The sequence below is a fragment of the Apteryx rowi genome, unplaced genomic scaffold (genome assembly GCF_003343035.1).
Source record: "Apteryx rowi isolate R43461 unplaced genomic scaffold, aptRow1 scaffold_307, whole genome shotgun sequence".
NCBI lineage: Eukaryota > Metazoa > Chordata > Aves > Apterygiformes > Apterygidae > Apteryx > Apteryx rowi.
Window position 1 is genome coordinate 458,747 of NW_020449497.1, and position 18,676 is coordinate 477,422.

General features: G+C 44.8%; 2 protein-coding genes across 6 annotated transcripts in view; both read left to right on the top strand.

Moving 5' to 3' along the window:
• The window catches only part of KSR1 (kinase suppressor of ras 1), a 36,928-nt gene extending 32,504 nt beyond the window's left edge, over positions 1-4,424 (top strand). For 4 of the 5 annotated variants that reach the window (XM_026070258.1, XM_026070259.1, XM_026070254.1 and 1 more), the window contains one exon: positions 3,674-4,424. In XM_026070258.1, the coding sequence (XP_025926043.1) occupies positions 3,674-3,752 (79 nt within the window). In that variant the 3' untranslated portion in view covers positions 3,753-4,424. Of the gene's footprint in view, positions 1-1,876 lie in introns of all 5 variants that reach the window. The other variant, XM_026070256.1, reaches the window with a different exon arrangement.
• Positions 4,425-8,747: 4,323 nt separating this feature from the next.
• Positions 8,748-18,465, top strand: LGALS9 (galectin 9). Its single transcript, XM_026070260.1, has 9 exons — positions 8,748-8,819; positions 9,374-9,462; positions 10,669-10,879; positions 11,409-11,519; positions 12,951-12,986; positions 13,750-13,797; positions 14,505-14,593; positions 16,063-16,225; positions 17,063-18,465. The coding sequence occupies exons 1-9, from the start codon at positions 8,799-8,801 to the stop codon at positions 17,207-17,209; spliced, it is 915 nt and encodes a 304-aa protein (XP_025926045.1). The 5' UTR covers positions 8,748-8,798; the 3' UTR covers positions 17,210-18,465.
• The last annotated feature ends 211 nt before the right edge of the window (positions 18,466-18,676 follow it).

Sequence of the window (18,676 nt, forward strand, 5' to 3'; positions counted from 1 at the left end):
GCACCCTGGATACTTGTTACTTCAGCAGAACTGTCATAGCTACAGCGTCAGTCCTTGTGATTTCAGTTGTCAGGATTAAAATAAATAAAACCTGAAGAGAAACCGGCAAAGCCTGAGCTGAAAGTGTAGCTGTTTGCAATTGCTCCTTATCTGTTTTTCAGATGTAATTTAAGAGAAACATTTCTTTTTTTTTTTCCTCTTCTGGCCTAAAGCATTTTGAACATAAGTCTTTCATGCAGGTAGTGGGGTTAAAGAGCAAGTGATGCTATGCTCAGAGCAGTTAGAAGGAAATCAGTACCCGCAGCAGCACAAAATCTGGTCCAGCATGCTACTGAGGCTAAACAAGATTAAATGCAAGAATAAACATGAATGTTACAGTGACCTTTTGACACCAACCTATAGGCTGCAAAATGTGATGATCAGCAAGTTTTTTTCATTTTCATCTTTGAAGAGTCATTGAGTCCTGCCTGCATCCTTTAGCTTAGGAACAGGCAAAAGCACCTAACGGTGACTGTGGGCAAGCAGAGGTGCAAGTGACAGGCGTAGGAACGAGCCCGAGCGGTGAAACGTGGCTCTGTAGTGGGCGGTTCGACAGGGCTGTGCTGCGCGGCCGGAGGCAGCTGCGGGGAACGGGGGCCCTGCCTGGTCCTGCGTCCCCAGGGGTAGGCGGCCTGGCTTTGAAAAGGTGGCAGGGTCTCCACTTGAGGTGGACTGGAAGAAGCGAAAAACATGCCCTGGCTCTTCCCCTAGGCACACTTATTCCACGTAAGCCATGTGCTTAAGCCATACTTCTGGACACAGCTTGCACTGGCTGTATCCGTACCAGCTGCCTTGAGTATGTGCTTTTCAGCTCCATTATCCAGTCCCTAAATCATCCAGCCTCACCTGTGACCTTTTTTTTTTAAAAAAAAAAAAAACTAATCCTCCACTCTCTCAAAGGAGGATGATTGCATTTAAGTTGTCATCAAAACATAACACAACAGTTCTTTTGCTAGGAGATTTGTGTAATATGGCAGAGTCCTTCTGGAAGTATTTTTCCTTGCTACAGAAACACACTGTACTCCAACACCAGTGTTCTGTGTGTCAACACTTTCACACCCTCATTTCCCTATACAATAAGAGCCACTTGTGTTGGATCATTAACTCTGACAACTGGTTTGGCATCTTTTCACCTACCTAACCAGACACTACAGAGCAGACAGAGCCCAGACTGCCTACGCGTTCCCCTGCAGACAGCCACGCTCTTGCATTGTCCTCCAACATCACACTGGAAATTAACTTGAAGTAATGCTTCCCGTTTGGGCCATCAGTTCACGAGAACGCTCAGTTCCAGGGTAATTTGCCAAGTGATTATTTTGGATTAGTGTTTCCATAGGGAATTATTCTTGAACGGCTTGTGGAACTGTGGAATCGTGTCTAACATAGCAGCTACCCTGCTTATTTTCCCTAGGTAGTGGTTCCCCTGGCCAGTGGTTCATGTAAATCTGCACACATTAATACTTCCCCCTCTTGCATGCTTTGAGCAGAGAAATATTTTAAGTGTCAGTATTCATTATCAATATTGACAGCTGAATTAGCACCCACCGAAGTGAAAGGGCAGGCAGCTCAGTTACTGTTTATCCCCTGCCAACTGTGTCTTAGTCAAGTCACGCTTGGGAGGTTCTCTGTAGCCATGTTGGCCAGAGACCTGGTCAGATTAAAAGTAGAGACATACGTTCACATCCCCTCTGACAAATCCTTCAAGAAACATTGCACTAACCCTGTGCTTTATTTTGGTGTAAGCTTTATAATATGTAGTTCTCAAAGGCTTGCTTTAAATAACTGAAAACTAACTCTCACGGTGTCTTTTTCCCTTCCCTCCCATATTTCTTTGTAGGTTGTAGCTACTGGTGCAATAATGGGCTCCACCTTGCATGCTTCCATGTGTTGTATCCTAATCGGCAACTTGGACAATCACCTTCCATTTAAAACAAACAAAAAAACCCCACCAAAACCAAACCAAATTAACCCATGGACATAATCAACACTTTATCCGAATTCTYCTTTCTGCCTTTTTCTGCTTGGTGTGGGCTGTTAGCTTGAATAACARCAACTGTCTGCAAGAAGTTACTGTCTAACAACGTGGCCATCTTTCACTTCTGAAGCGTTTCAGCAGGCTGTAACTTCTTCCTGGAAATGTTCTAGTAACCTGCTCTCTAACTAGCAGGGTGTAAGCAGCAGTGCTGCGCGTGTCCTGCCCAGCAGTTTGGGGGTTTGGTTGAAACTGTTATGACCGCGAATGTCCTGCAAGTCTCATGTAGCAGAGGGTACGGTTTCTAGTTGCTGCCTGAGGTTGCGCCTGTCATCCTTAGTGCTAGACTGTGGCTTGTGACTGAAGATAGAAGGTGCGTTTCCCTGGGCACAGCTGATAACCGAGCGCACAACGTGAACTGCAAACCAGCAAGAGTTAAGGGCCAGATTATGCCAGATCTCCCTTGGGACCAGAGCCAGCATTACACTGAAGCCAGTGGCAATTTTGTCAGGGGCTGGATGAAGCATCAAGTGACTCGTGCATGAAGAGAAGGATGGTCTTTGCTCTGCCTGGGGCGCTCTGTAGTCCCTTAGCCTACTTGGGGCCAGGCTGCCAGTGCCGCTCCGGAGTCAGAGCTACAACGGTCAGGACACTAGTCCTGCCCCACGCGGGTCAGCTAGGACCAGCTACAGTGCTGTTTAAAAGAGGAATAAAGCAAGAGCTCCTTTCTGTTCCTCTYTCTCCCTTCCTTACAAATCCAAGTATTTGTATTTTATGATTTGCTTTTGTTTGCATCTTCTGCTCAACAAAATGCCCGACTTAGCATTAGGGACTTTGCAGAATTGTACCTAGCACAGCAAACACGTGCCTTTTTATGAAAGGTCTTTTTTCATTTTTTATCGATTCATGATTTTGAAAAAAACCTTCTTTCAGGGGCGAAAGGATGGGGACAGAGGGGGGTGTGCAACAAGAACCAGAGAGGGTTTTTTTGTTTTTTTACCGTCTTTAGCAAGGACAAATCCTCCCCTACTCAGTCCCTCAGGAAGTCAGGTGCCTGCATGCAGCAACGAAAGGAGGCTCCTGCAAGAGCTCACGCTCAGGCCGTCTGCATTGCTGTCACCTGAGCGCATGTACGTAGGAAGGCAGTTTGCAAGTGAAAATATTTCTAGCTAGGCTATTTTTTTTTTTTTTTTTTTTTTTTAAGATGAAGGAAATGACATCTCTGTGCACTTGCTACAGTCTGAAGAGGGGCATTTTTTTAAAAAAACAATTAATGTATCTTGTCAAAATGCTCCTTTCCCTTAAAGAAATTCTGTAAGTCTTTTTTTCCTTCCCTTCTACCTCAAGGGAACCCAGTGCCCATTGAAAATAGCTGTCAGGCATCTGACCCACTGTAGGCATTTATGAAAATCTCTGGTTTTCCAGGATTTACTTCTCCGATTTGAAGCAAATCGGATTTGTGCTGTTTCCAGTGATGAGGTTAGCATGAATAAGTTCATTGTTTGCTGTGTGATTACTTAAACCTCTTTGCCAGATGACCAGAAGTTKTATGAGATCAGAATCTAACCCATTTTATTTCCTTTTATAGGACTCTAGCTTTGTAAAAGAATTMAAAATAATTCTTTCCCCCTCCCTTCTCCTCTCCCTCCCCACTCTTTTCAGCATTAACAGTAGCAAAGTTGTCCTGCGTTTTGAAAGATTTGGCTTGGGAATCCTGGAACCAAGTAATCAAAAGATATAGCATGGTGTGTAATTGTCTTGTGATAATGTTGTCTACCTACTACTTACACAAAGCATCAGAAGCCTTCACAGAATCTTCCAAACTATGAAACTGGTGCAGCCACAGCTGAAAGCCACACGACCATCAATTCAGTCCCATGTTGTTTGCAAAGTCTGAATTCTGCCTGAGCACCAGCAGCTACTTAAAGAATGTTTACATTATACTTGTGTGAACTATATTTTTTTAAGCAAAATAAAAGGTGAATCAAGTTTAACTGCAGCCATTCAAACAGCACTGAAGAAAGAAGAACTCTTTCTAGTTCCTTCTTGTATCGATGGTATAAATAGGAGCTATCTTCTGCCTCCGAAGCATTTGTTTCCCATAAGACAAGCGGAACGGGTTTGTTTCAGAATGGCTATGTACCAGTGTAAGGGGATGGAGTTTCAACTGCATTTTTCTTTCAGTAAGGTAAAAGTGATCTGTTGCGTTGCARTCTGCCCAAACCAGTCATTGAGCTCTGCGATTTGCCTCAGAAGGGTTGGTCTAAGCTCTGGCTTACCTCAACTTAAGTTACACTAGTGCAAATCTGCCGGTAGTAGAGTTTGTTATCCCATAGGCGAGATTTCAGTTAAAAGACAGAGTCAAGGCCTCTTCTACCCAGAAAGCACAATAAAMGCTGTTTGCTCTCATGTAGTCCAGTAGCAGGATTAAGACTGTAATTACTGGCCTTTAAGGAGAAGGGGGGAAAAAAAGTAGCTTCTAAATGAGGAACTGCCTTAAATTCTCTTTTGGCCTCAAGAGGGAGCGGTACCYGCGTAGCGATGCCTTACAGCTTTACTTGGTAAACTGAAGGCACCTTCTGCTCCTGTTGGCTTCKCTGGAGCTACGTCTGACAAATCATGCCAATGACTTCTTACACCTCGGGATGCAGAAACGCAGCTCGCGTCCTCGGGGAGGTCATGTGTGCTGCTCCGTGCCCTGCTGACAGCTCAGGCTAGGCCCAGGGGGATTCCTGAAGAGCTCGGCTGTTTCCTTAAACCCTCAGCACCTAAGTGAGGGAGTAGCACACAACAGTACCGGTGGCTTGGGGGCTTACTTGCTACCCACGCCAGGTCAAGCCAGAAAGTAATTAGCTCCCTGTCCCTACGTTTCTGCGGCAGCCTTCCCTTAAAACTCCTCCCAACTCTAGGCAGGTCGGAGCACAAAGGTGGTTTAGGAATGGACTCTACCAGATCGGAGCTGGTGGAACCGAACAAGTCACCCTGGGCGAGAACGGCTGGGGGGCAGAAAGCCAAAGGGAGGCCTTAGGAGCCCTTCAGCCCTGGAGGGACGACAGCGCGCTCCGTGCTGGTTTGGGAACGGTGCTGGATTTAGCAGAAGCCCAAGGCAGCCGAATAGGAAGTAAGAGAGGAGCCGGTCCGATGTTTGTGCTTTTGTAAGAGGACCAAATCATCAGTTGTACGTGTCCTGCTAAGACCAGTTTTAGTTCTGCGCATAGGAAGGAATGCTAGATCCCAGGTGCCAAATTCTTTTTCTTTTGACATTTTGGGCACATCAAATCCCAATCCCTTAGATTAGCAGCATTTCTAGAAATAAAACTCTGACCAACAAGACTAGGCTCTTGCTGCCCCAACCACCGTTTCACTTATAGAGAAAACATTTTTTCAGAGCTGCAGGGAGAGAGAGGAGAGACAAGTTGGGGGGGGGGGGGACACCCATAACAAGTCTGTTTTCTGTTAAATAAGGTCCTCATGTGCAGCGCTTGTTGAGAGATTCAGTCATTCCCCCCACCTCCACACACACACACACACACTTACCAGCTCCTATAATAAGTTTGCAAGCTGTTAGTTCCCCCCCCTCCCCGCCCCCCCAAAAAAAACCTGCTTTAGTCTTAGGTTTTTTAAAACAAAGAATGACCAAAACCTTGCAACTAGGAAAGTAACATCATGGTGACTTGACCTACCCCAACAACTCAGACTTGTTTCAAAGGTTAATTCTGAGACCAAACACAACACACCCTCAGGCTGATAGCAGGTTAGAAGGGCTGCGATTACCGCAGCGAAGGCGACAGATGCATCATCCCACTCGCAAATGAAACAGCAAATCGCAAGCAGTGCAGCGAAGGCTCCTACATGCCTCCCATGCCCCTTCCTCTCCCTTCTCCAGCTCGCCGGGCAGCGGAGGGACCCTAATTGCACAACGAACACGTGGATTCCTTCTGTCCTTACGCTATTTCATTTCGTTGAGATAGTTCATCAGGCCTCCCTAGAAATCACCGAATTTCATTTCTCCGAAGGCACTGCTCTCAGCACTACCACGTCATGGTGAAAGGTGCCGTAGGGGTGTGTAGTTTACAAGGCTTTGCAACAAGGATCGTAGGAAAAAAGAGCTCTGACGTTCTCCTCTAGGCAAGCACAGCAACAAGCACTCGGTTTGGCTACTTACAGTGACCAACTTCCAGGGAAAAATTAAGTGGCAAAAAAATTCCTGAGTTCTGTTGGGCAGAGAACTTAACTCCTACTATACATACAAGTCAACAGTTATTTCTTTTACAAGTATTGTGCTAGAATGAATTTTTAAATGCATCTCAAATATAAAACAAAAAATTGGTTTGGTGGTAGCCCAGTGTGGCATTGCAATACTCTTTTTGATATCTTCCCTTTCCCACCACTTTGTTTTATTAAGCAAATGAGACCCCTCTAAGTATACCTGTGTGCTTAACCTACGCCGTTTGGTTCTTACTACTGTTTGTTCTCTCACAGTGAGATTCAAGTTGTGTCAGCAGTTTTAAGCAGAATTTGTTTTCCTTGCAAGTACTGCTTAAATAGCAATAGCACTATACAAGCCTAAAGTGGGGAGAAAAGTGCTTCCTAGCAATGGTAACGCCATGAACTCGGTAGACAGAAACCTCCATTGGCTTCACTATGCATTTTGCTTTAGAGGAGAGGAAAAAGAAAAAAAAAAAAAAACTGCTACTGGAAGCAGCTTGTTGCTTTGCAGCCTTCAGCTCGAACAGCCCCTTTGCCCTTCGGGCAGCTGAGGTGGCAGCAGCCTTGGTGCGCTGCTCCTCACTGTTTGTTCCTGCCATCTGTGTTCCCTAAGGCTGGGACGCCCAAAGCTCCTCAGTGCGGGAACCAGTACCCCGGCTTGTGAATACAGAGCGTTTCCTTGCCTCTTCCTCTGCATTAACATCACTGTGACAAGAGCAACGCTGAGAAAGCAATATATTCTTAACTTTTTTCTATCAGAGGACTGGCAGGAGAAGGGGAGCCAGCATGGAGGAGCAGCCAGCTAAAGGAAAGCTTTTTGGGGGGGGGGGGTCTAGCACTGTTTGTCCTTCCCACCGCTCCTCAGGTGGGATTCAAACACTGTCCGCAAAGGCTGTTTCCAGGCACAGGGCTGTACTGGCACCTCTGCGTTTAGGCAGAGCTTCCCCATCTGTTTCAGCAAGGCCTTTTGCTTGAAACCTGCTGTCCTGCGTGTGACACTTTAAAGCGTGTTGAGGTGCAGTGGCAGAGCCCGATGCCTGCGCCGCAGCCGGGCTGCACCGAGCACCAAAGCCCAGCTCCTAGAGCTCCAGGCTCTGCTCCAGGGTGCGGAAAGGGTTCAAAACCTGCCTTTAATCATGAGAGTTGAGATTCTAATTCAACCTTATCTTGGTCCTGTGTTTAAATCCTGTAAAACTGCTCTTTTAAAAGCAGAACCAGCCACCTAGATCCAGTATTTTAAAGTAGGGACTGATCCCTGTCTCTGGGCACGATTACTCGCTGGTGTAAATCAGCTGATGCAAGACACATGGAAGTCGACCAAAACCAGTGGAGTTGTACTTTGGTGAAGAGAGTCAAGCTCTCGTATTCCTAAAGGCATTGCAGACCAGGTGGGGGTCATCACGCTGCATTGTTTTATGATCACTTGTACTATCTCCTCTTGCAGAGATGTGAAGGAGGGAATAGCATGGGAAGCCTGTATCATTTTAGACTTGTAAATGTGAAGCTGGCTGTACAATGCTGCTACTATAGCCACACGTCAGTAGTGAATGTAAATGGAGTCTGTAATATGGTGAAAATGGACACGTTTTCTTTTCAAATGTGATGTAAACTTTGTACAGTAAAATTTTTTTATATTTTCTATCAACTGAGTGTCTTCCAGAATTGCTATTAAATTAAAAATTGTTAGTATTAACAAAGGTTTCTGTATTAGTTTATGCAACTGGCACAAAAAAGAAAAGAAGGAAAAAAACAAGTGCACTCTATGCTAATAAACTTCTGGATGTGTAGGAATCTTTTCAGTGAATAAATCTTTGCTCTGGATAAAGCAAATGTTACAGAATTGTGGTTTGACCTCCCCCCAGCCCTTACTTGTAGCCAAATTAAAATACGAGCAAACTTCCATAGTGACCCACTAATATTTCACACACTATAGAACATTGTCCTGAAGGATTCTCAACTCCCTGAAGTGTTATATATCATATAGTAGCTTATATTGAAGCAAATCTTAGAAGTCTCCCCCGCCACAAGACTTAAAAGTAGTGTTGGGTCCTAGAAAGTTTACAAGCAAGAATCAAGAAAAAGGCACTTTCTGCACCATCTCTCACCTAGCTGGTGTTCAGCCCTTGAAGGAAAGAAGAAAGGATGACCTGACTCCCAGTTAAACACGCCTTTCTCCGCGTAGTGAGGGATGGCCGCTGCCGTTTAGAGTTGGGAATTAAAGGCAGTGTATTTGAAAGACTGGAGGGCGTAGGAAGAGCGTATGAAGGAGCAGCAGATGGACAGAAGCGACAGCGCTATCACGATGTGTCAGCCGATGTCCAGCTCGTTAGCTCTGTCATCGCTTTCACTATCGTTCTTCGTCCCCTTCCTGCCTGCCCTTCCCTTTTCTTGAACAGGGAAGCAGAAGTGAGTTTCCCATGAGATTTTCCCCTGCCACATTCAGAGTCCAGTGAGCGTGGGGAAGGGCTGGTCTTGAGGCGTGAACAACCAGGGCAGCTCCCGGCGGGCTCAGGTCCGCCCTGTCCGCAGCTGCAGCCGGACGCCGCCGGGCCGAGCCGGCTTCCCTGGGCACGCAGCCATGACCCAATACGTGAAGCCCGTGAGTACCGTGGGGCCGGGCCGGGTGGGCCTGGGGGAGCCAGCAGCAGCCCCAGCGGGGAGGGGGCTCAGACGGGGTGCAGGAGCCGCTTTCCCCACGAGCGCRGTCGCGGGGGGCCAGCAGCGCGGAGAGGTCGGGCAGCTTCCTCCCACGGGGGTTCAGGACCGGGCTGGACCAGCCCTGAGCAGCCCAGTCTGACCTCATGGCCGGCCCCGCTTTGAGCGGGAGGCTGGTCCAGCTGAGCTCCCGAGGTCTCTTCCAACCCACGTTATCCTATGACCTGAAGCCTGCTGCCACCTCTTGCATGCTGGAGAGACCTGCCCCAGGAAGGCAGACCGGCCGGCGCTGAGGACAGGCACCCTGGTCCTGCCTGGAGCCACAGGAGCCAGTGCTGTGCCCACCAACAGCAACCCACCAGTCCCTGCCAACAGCCTGTCCTCACTGCAAGTCCCTCAAAAGCTACCTCAGATGCACTTCTATCATCACAGATACCAGCAGTGACGCTCATCCTTGCAAGCTCAGTTAAGTAATAGATTTTTTCCCCCCTATTTTAGAGTATCCCATTTACTGGCACTATTCCTGATGGCCTTCAAGATAACATGCTGGTTACGGTGACTGGAAGCGTTCTCCAAACGGGTGACAGGTAGGCATTTTGGATGTGCCATTCCCTGCAGCAGAAATGACAAATCTTTGTTTCTCCGTTGCTGTAATACTCCAAAGCCCCAGCTAGGATGAGTGCTCACACTGCAACTTCAGCTTATCTCCAGCTTGATTCATAACCCCCTTAGATATCTTCGTAAGCCTCAGTAAGCAATCTAGTCTCTAGACAACTCAATCCTTGAGGTATTTTACAGCCCAAATTATTTGCAAAACTGTAGCGATTAACAGCTCCAACTGTCTGCCTGTGTCAGTTTTCTGAGGTGCTGCTGGAGCGGGAGAGGCAAGGTGAGGATAGTTTGAGCTATCTCTTCAAGAAAATTAAAAAAAAATATTTCAGGTTCTGGCATGATTTTCTAAAGACCATACTAAAGATGAAACAGAAAGCTCTGGCCAGAAAAATACACTTTGCTTGCAAAAGGCTTGACATTTTCTTGTGGCATTGTTTGTATTACCAATTTTTTCTCATGAGCAAACGCAAATCTCTGGGAAGACAACCTAGAGCTGGCAGTCAAGGACACATGCTGAACCGTGTTTTAGCATCTGAAACAGAAGCATGGTGCAAGCCATCGGTGTAGTCTTGAAGACACTAGAYGCAGCTGATTTAAACGACCGTCCCTAGACTAAGGAGCTTTAAAGAAGCAGATCTGCGCAAGCAGAACAAACCATTCACGTTATAAATACCTTCACAGCCTAACAGGTCGCACTTCCACCTCTTGGCCTTCCAGTTAGGATCTGATCCTTCAATATGTTACTGCTTTAAGTAAATGGGACTTCTGTGGAAAGTCTTGTAACATTCATCACATTCTTCACTTGAACTTGTATTTACAAGTGTAAGTACTTCAGACTAATCATAATAAACACACAGAACTAGGTATTGACAAGATCATAACTTTGCAAAGCCAGTTAGTTTTAGGAACACAAACATCCAGAATAGACAGAGATGGCTGTTCACAAAAAAAATCCTTAATATGTATTCACAACATATTTTGATGAGGAAGTGGCTTATACTTACGCAGCTCTAGATTTTCTGTGACAGCTTTCAGCTACTGAAGGAGTCCCACAGTGTGAGACAGGAGCTATCAGGAGACTGCGCTCAGGTGTGTTTGAGATTTCTGGATTTCAGCTAGAATTGATTCATCTTTTACCACCCTAACCCTAACCCCCTCCCCCCCCCAACTTCTGTTAACAGGTTCAGCATGAACTTCCAGTGTGGAACTTGCCAATCTCCTCGGGCAGATATCGCCTTCCACTTCAACCCACGATTCGAGAAGGGTGGCTATATTGTTTGCAATTCCCTTCAGAAAGATCGCTGGGGAAAGGAAGAGAGAAAATATGAAATGCCTTTTGCTAAAGGTCAACCCTTTGAGATTCAGATTTTGTTTAGAAATGAAGTATACATGGTAATTTTATTTTTATCACATCTTACTCATGACTTAAAGTTTATATCCCAGTGAATTAGATTAAGATTATTAAAAAACAAACAAACAAAAAACTTAAGTTCATGGGGACCCTTCCAGTGATACAAGCAAGGTCAACAGCTATTTATTTTTATATTTTATCTCTGGTCTTTTAGACACTTGTGCTCATACTTAATACTAAGCATACAAGAATCTTCTTTAATTTCAGCGGGATTATTTGTGTGTATTGAGGTGCACACACACATGCAGGTTCAAGTCAGATGGACAACTCAAAAATTGAGTTAATTTGGTTTATGCTCATAGAGAGTTTAAATAGTGTAGTGTTCATTTATTGTGGCTTACTACAACAGGGGATGATGGCTTCTTCTTATTCATTCCACCTCATACATATACACGCACACACTGCTCACTCCTCTTTCTAATGGGACATCAACAAAATGGTTTAGAATTTGTGAAGATTTGTACCCTAAAAGGTCTTATTCTGAATGAATGACTGCTATTTGTTGTGCAGGTGACTGTTAATGGGAAGCACCTTTTGGACTACAAGTCCAGGATTCCCTTCTCCAGAGTGGATACAATTACGGTGTCYGAGAACGTGGATTTGGAGCTCATCAATTTTGAGGTTGTAAGAACTAAGTCTTTATGTTCAGTCTTCCCCAAAAAGGCAGGGAAAAGCCTCGAGACAGCGGCACCTTCAGGGAAAACCGAGCGTTCCCTGGGAGTCCAGGCACCTCTCTGCTTCTCTGCCCTGATCTAGGGCTAGAGCTGCACCAGCGTCAGACCAGTGACCAGAGAGGTGGCAAGTTAGAGAGGGCTTTTTCCTTACTAGCCTGCTGGGCACTGAGAGCACATTCAGTGACATCATCCAGCAGTACTTACTTGAAGGAGCTGGCCCTGACCAAATCCAAAGGAAGCGTCCATTGACTCCCAAAACCGAGTTCAGTGGGAATTAAGGACACATCTCCTTTCAGGAATCACTGATGGGGTCCCTGGGTCCCACATTTCATCCTTCCAAAAAAGATGCCACTGGAGTGGGTGAAACAGAGGAACTATACTGAATGGGGCTAAAAGAAAAAAAAACCACAAAAMCACAAAAACCCCACCATCCCTTTGAACTAAAAAGTTCAGAAGGAAAAAGAACCAGACTTAGGGTTAAAATAAGTGTAAGCTGTTCCCAAGGAATACCAGAAATTAAGCCCGTGCAGCAATTTGCTGTATTTCCAGACACTGAGCAGTGAGCTAGAAGGATTCTTGATTATTTCTCATATTGCTCATCTGAAGAGACACATGGGGGGTTACCCCTGGTCTATGAGCTGGTGCTCTTGAAGCAGAGAGCACAGTATATAGAGCACAGGACATCTGTACTCATACAGCAGTACAACCTAGTGCATGTTAAATACCCCTCTCCGAATTGGGCAAGAGTAAGTAGCTATCATGATAGAAGGCCCTGTTTCTAGAAATCCTATTGCAATAAAGCAGATTTTGAAATAATGTACTCAAAGGGTGACAAAAATCTCAGATTTAGTTCATATAAGAAAAATAATCATTAGAAACTATGATACTGCTTTTGTCTCTAGACTATGCTATTTCTTATAGGCTTCTTTTAAGTAGTTCAAAGGGTCTGAATTAACAAGTCAGCCTGATATTCTCTCTTTGCATAATATTAACTTGGATCACTGACATCCTTCCACAAATGGGATTGTAAGTGCTTGTCTTTTTGCAAGAACGGTTCATTTTGTTTCCTCTTAGAAGTCAAACTTGAGAGTCCTTCAGTTAGAGGACAGCTAGCAAATTATTTCTGCACCTTGTATAAAAGGTTGATGCAAGAGGCTGTTCAGTTTTTCTGCTGTAACTACTTGGCTTCTTGCAACAAATCTCCAACTAAGCATGACAGTGGCATTAAATTGAAATAACATGGAGAAGAGAACCCAGATCCAGGCTTTCTTCACAAGTTGCTAGAAGTTTATGATGCCTCGTGCACATCATCTTTCCTGTGATTTTCTTGCCTCCTCGTGGCTACTTTTGTTAACTACAGATATTTTTTCCCTTCCAGGTCTTTGCAAGCCTCCCTCCTGGACCACTGTACGATGTAAGTTTAAGAGATGTTGAATCTATTTGAAGTTATCAAATAAAGTTTTCCCTCCTGAATATGATGGACCATGTTATTTAGCGATTTAGAAACCCCATCATTTGGTTTTCTTGAAGCATTAGACTATGTTGAGAGCAAGTTTAGTCTAGCTCAGTATTTTAGAATTGGTTAAAAAAAAGTTGAAACACAGTAACAACTTAGTTAATCGTGCACAAGTAAGACCCAGACATCAGGTCTTACCTATGGGTAGGTACAAGTGACGGTTCCAGGCCTAGCATGAAAACATGGTCAGCATCTTCTGCTCAAGTTGAAAATAAAAGGTAGCAAAACTAGGTAAACAGACAAGTGCTCTTTTAAACGCTAATCAGGAAGACTTATCTGAAAGATGGAAGTTTTTCAAGTCACATAATCGCTAACCTCTGAGGAGAGTGTTCAGTGAGGATGTCTAAAAACAGAGTCTGTCATTTAGTTTTTAAGGACATTTAGTTTTAATGAATTTCAAAAAAGATTATCTTAAAATTATGTTATTGGAAGCTCTTCCCTTTCTCAGTTCACAAGTCACTACATGTCCCCCCCCCCCAAAAAAAAAAACAAAAAAAAAAAACCCAAGGAGCAGAACAGCAACAATCAGACAGGCTACCAGAACTGCATTTAAGCACATGAACTATGGCTTACAGAATTTTTAGACGCACTTCCATTGAAGCTACATTTGCTTCTCCCAGCTGCCTGTTTAGCTGCAAAATCACTTTTCTTACCTTCCTAGATAAATCTTACCGTCCCATCTGGACCATTCCAGCCTCCACATGATTACGTAAGTCTTTCTCAATTTATTTTGGGAGGGAATATTCTGAAGGGAAACCTCTTTGAAGCATTGAAAGATTAGCTCAATAGGAACGTCAGAGCACACGGCTTTCAGAGAACCAACAGACTTCCCTGGGTAGCAAATTCCCCTACAGTCAAAGGCAAGCACAGATTTTGCTTATCTAAATACAGTCCGACTGGCATGTTTTTTCTTTCCCTTTTAGAAGCAAGGTTGTATCTAAATTTGTTCAGTAGTTTTTTTTAAGATGCAAGACTTAGTGTGACCTGAGATTTACCTGGCATTTCCCGAATGCATAAAGAAATGAGAAACAAGCRTCTCAGGTCAACTCTCCTCATTGTTTACCTCACTTCTAGACAAAGATCTCAGCTGCAAAAGTGTCTGAAGCTCCATTCCCTGCATAGTGCTGTCATTTATACCTAACATCTAAGTCTGCATATGGATGTTATGTGTCATGTAGCCCTTTTTTTGTGAAGTACAGGCAAAACATCACACAATTCCTTTTGTCCTTGATTGTGAGGAGGGAAAAAAAAAGTTACCACAAGATTTTCTCTCAGTCCAAGATATTTTAAAAGGTCTGAACTCATTTGTGGTATTAAACATTTGACTTGAGGTATTAAACCCCTTAGGCTTTTGTTTGGGAAAATAAATGGTTAACATGCTCTTTTAAATCTAAAGCCCATTTTCTTTCTTTGTAGACTATGCCATACTCTGTTCCAGTTTCTGGAGGAATTTATCCAACAAAAAACATCATCATATCAGGGACAATTCCACCCAGTGCCAAGCGGTAAGGAGCAGAATTACCCTTTGTATCTACACTGTCATCAGATTTAGACTCCCCAATGATTAGCAAAAGAAAGAATTGCTGGCAAAAGTCTCCTTTGCCATCAACATACCACCATAAAAGCAGAAGCTGACGAAGGTTCATTTCTGCCTTCCCTCCATACCCCCTCCTGCCCACTTGCCCTGATGTTCCTTAGAACTTAAGGACCTTCCCCGCATCTTTGCTCCTCCGCCCCGCTAACACCTGCAGTTGGGCCGGTGTACGTGGATCGGCTCAGCCTGTGGATAAGTCTGAGCTAGCTTCCTCCTATTTCAAGGGAAACTGTTCCATTAACTTCATAAAGAGGCAGTAGCTCCAGCATCTCCCTTCCAACATCAGCACCCTGCATTATGCTTCCGCAAGTTTTGTCACTTCCAAGCTGTGCAGGAGGCACCCCAGCGCGCTGGTCCTGCGCCACGAGCTTCAGCGCAGCTCTGTCTGCATGGAGCTGGGCATCTGCCAAGGCTCCTGGCTGGAGCTGCTGAGAGCACCTGGAGTCTCCCAGATAGTGGATCCAGCTACAACATTTTCACCTATGGATTGGGGGGAAGAAGTTCTGCCAGCGCAAACACAGGCTGCTTTGGTGCCCTTAGTGGAGTGACACTACAGTGTGTTAATTAATCCCAGAATATTATACCTCTGCCAAACAGCTTTATCCTGAAAATAACAGCAGCATTGTGCTATCCTGTAGGGAGAAGGCCAGGGAATTTTAAAGAGCATAATTATACATTTCATCAGTTTTATCTAAATCTTTCATGTGTGAACAATGAAAAGCTTTAGATAAGTTAAGCTTTGTTGTTTTTCTATACAGAATAGAAATAATGAATTTAATCCTCAATTAAACTTGAAGGGCAAGTGTTTTTTGTTTTGTTCTGTTTTTTGAATTTTAAACCACAAACCTAAAGCATGAACATTATATTCTATCAGCTGTTAACCAGAACAGTCTGGTATTTGCCTGGCTGTAATTACATCCAAGTAATTGTAATCTGGTTGTCTGAAGCACCAACAGCTTCTTATCTACCTGAAGCAAGATGCATCTTCTCATGAAGAAGCATAGCTAAGCCGGCACTAAGCCAGCTAGCAGACAGGGGAAAACATGAAGTACCTATCTCTGTAGAAAAGAAGTTCCCTTTGCAAGTTTATTTCTCAGATCAAGAGGCATTTTTGTACTAGACAATTTTATTTGCAGAGTGGTTCAAGTCAACCTGCGGAGAGACGTGCAGCACGTGACAGTACTGCACAGCAGCACCCTTACGAACCTAGGTCCCCCTGCCAATCTTCCGTCAGAAACAGGTTCTCATTTTCACCAAAATAACTGTATAATTCCTTTCACATTTCACATCCTCTTATTACTGTTATTCCCAGCAAGGTATTACAGCAAGCACTGGTCTTACTTGCTTTGATATGAGGATTTTGTGTTTTTCTGGGTTTAGATTTCACGTCAATCTGAAGGCAGGTGAAGACATTGCACTTCATGTAAACCCAAGGTTTGAAGAGAAAGTCATCGTCCGCAACACCTTGCTGAACCGCTCATGGGGGAAGGAGGAGCGCAGTCTCCCGAGCAAAATGCCACTCTCCCAAGGGCAGAACTTCTCAGTAAGCAAACCAATTTTACATTATTGCTTTTTGCACCAGCTCACCCAGGCAAGTCCCTGGCTTAGTCTGTCACCAAGATCCATTAGGGAAGAGCTATTCCAGCCCGTTTTGAGGCTTTAAGATGACATCCGCTCTTCTAAGGGCCTGGAGGTGAGCCTTAGAGAGCTAGGTGGTTGTGATGGGACAGGCTGAAAAGCCTAAGAGCTAAGCAATTCAGAGCCCCCAGTCACCTTTTTCAAATTCACAACCAAGACAGCAGATGGTATCTGTGGGTACACTAATCAGGACAAGGACTAGAACTCATCACGCTTCAGGAAACAACCAGTGCATTTTCTGAGATGAGGTAAGAGTCTCCAACGCTTTACAAACATTAATGTTTTGCTCTTTGTTCATGCCAAACCCTGCAGGAGGCAGGGTCAGCAAAGCAACCAGAAGTTACAGCTGCTCTAGTAACAGCTGGTAATTGCCACACTAACCACTGCAGATCACACTCTGCTAACCCTTATCTCAGACCCGCTAGATAAGATGAGCCGTACTGAATCACTTATCTTACAGAGATGGAAAGCAAAGGCTAAGTGACTTTCTCTGCTGCTGCACAACAAAACAGTGAGAGCTACATGCAAAAGCTATAGCCCTCCCACACAAACCAGCACTCTTTAGTGCATTACCCCTAGCAGAACAACCAGTAGATTTACAAGAGTAGCTTTGGAGACTTGACTAATATGGAGGTTTCCTGCCCATCTCTTGATGTCTACTAAAAGTTCACTTCCCCCTGTCTGAAAGATTTGCTGTGGCACTTCCCACTGTTCTTCCCCTACCCTTTATTATTTTTTAAAGATTTGGATCTACTGTGATGCCCAGTGCTTCAAGATGGCCACAAACGGACAACACCAGTTTGATTACAAGCATCGGATTCCTAATCTGCAGCAGATTGATACGCTTGAGGTTTGCGGCGATGTTACTCTGACCCAGGTTCAAGTTTAGAGACAAGATGCTGTGCACAGCTTAACAAGCCATTATGTATCACAGTAAGATATTACTTAATGTTGGTGGCTATCCAGGAAGTTTGGCAAATCACATTGTTATGAAAACTTAAATCAAATACCCGTCTTCTACTGAAAGGCTAAAAAGTATTTTTAGCCTATGATTTGTACAATACAGTGTACATCTTCATTTATACATTCTTTCTGTTTAGATCATATTGTTCGATTTTTAAGAGCCTTTACAATATTTCTTTTTCAAAGATGAATAGTCTAGACTCTGCTTTCTCTGAAGGAGAACAAAAGCTTTTTCCAAACAACCAATTCTCTCATCTCACTGCAGGCGAATTCAAGCACAAAGAGAGACCATTCGTAGCCCCAGACGGCTACAGTATAACACTCAATTTGCATTTTAAACCTTAAAACCCAAGGGGACCATTTTGACCAGCTTTGCTGGACAATCCCAACTGCTCAACACTCCTCACAGTGCGGATATAATATTTCAGTCCAACCACGGGACTAGATTGGCCAAGTCCCTAGAGAAGGCACCACACAGCAACCCACAACACACAGACCAGAACACAAACAGCCAGCTCAGCTGAGATCTGGGAAGAACTTGACACAACACATCACATTTCCACCTCCCAGCACACAGCCTGCTCCTGCCCACGGAAGGCAGCAGTTCAGGCCCGTGCCTCCAGGCCTAACCCTGGCTACCCAGCACCGTTACTGGGGCAGGCCAGACTCCTGCCCACCCAGACCTCCCTGCACTTCAGGGCACACATTCAGAGAGGAGATGCTCTCTACACAGCTATAATACAACACACCAATAATAAAAAAAAGAAAAAAAAAAGCCTCTCTCCTACCTGGACGCACGCCACCATCCTTGTCCCAGAGCTCCTCCATCCACCAGCCTTGCAACCACACCGCACCCCTCAGTCCAGCCTCTTTGGTGCCCAGCTGTTTCCCGTGGCCCTGCCTGGCGGTGGCTCATCAGGCACACCTGGCTGACACAGCTGCCCGACGTTGGGCTCCCCCCCAGGCAGGCTGCACAGCCAGCAGGGGAGAAATGCAGCCTGCCTGGGCAGCTACTACAGCTGCAGGCACTTAAGGTTACCCCGGTCGTTACCCTGCAGCAAGGCTTGAACTGTTGTTAGCTCTCAGCTATGCGGTAACGTACTAATGTACCATATCCATATATCACTGCCTTTGCTAGCTAGCAATAGCTTAATTCCTTCCAATAAAATTTTGTGGCACTTCTGGAATGTATGAATATTGCTACTGATACAAAAGTAAAGAAAGATTGATAAAAAACTGCAGTGAAAATTATCATGTTTTATCAACACTCTCCCTTTTCTGATCAGGTTTGTAAGATCAGCACTGATTTGTTACACAGGAGCCACAAGTCTCTACATAGTCCAGATTACAGCCAGGATATATACTGCTTTCTGTCTGCCTATTTGCTCGCCAT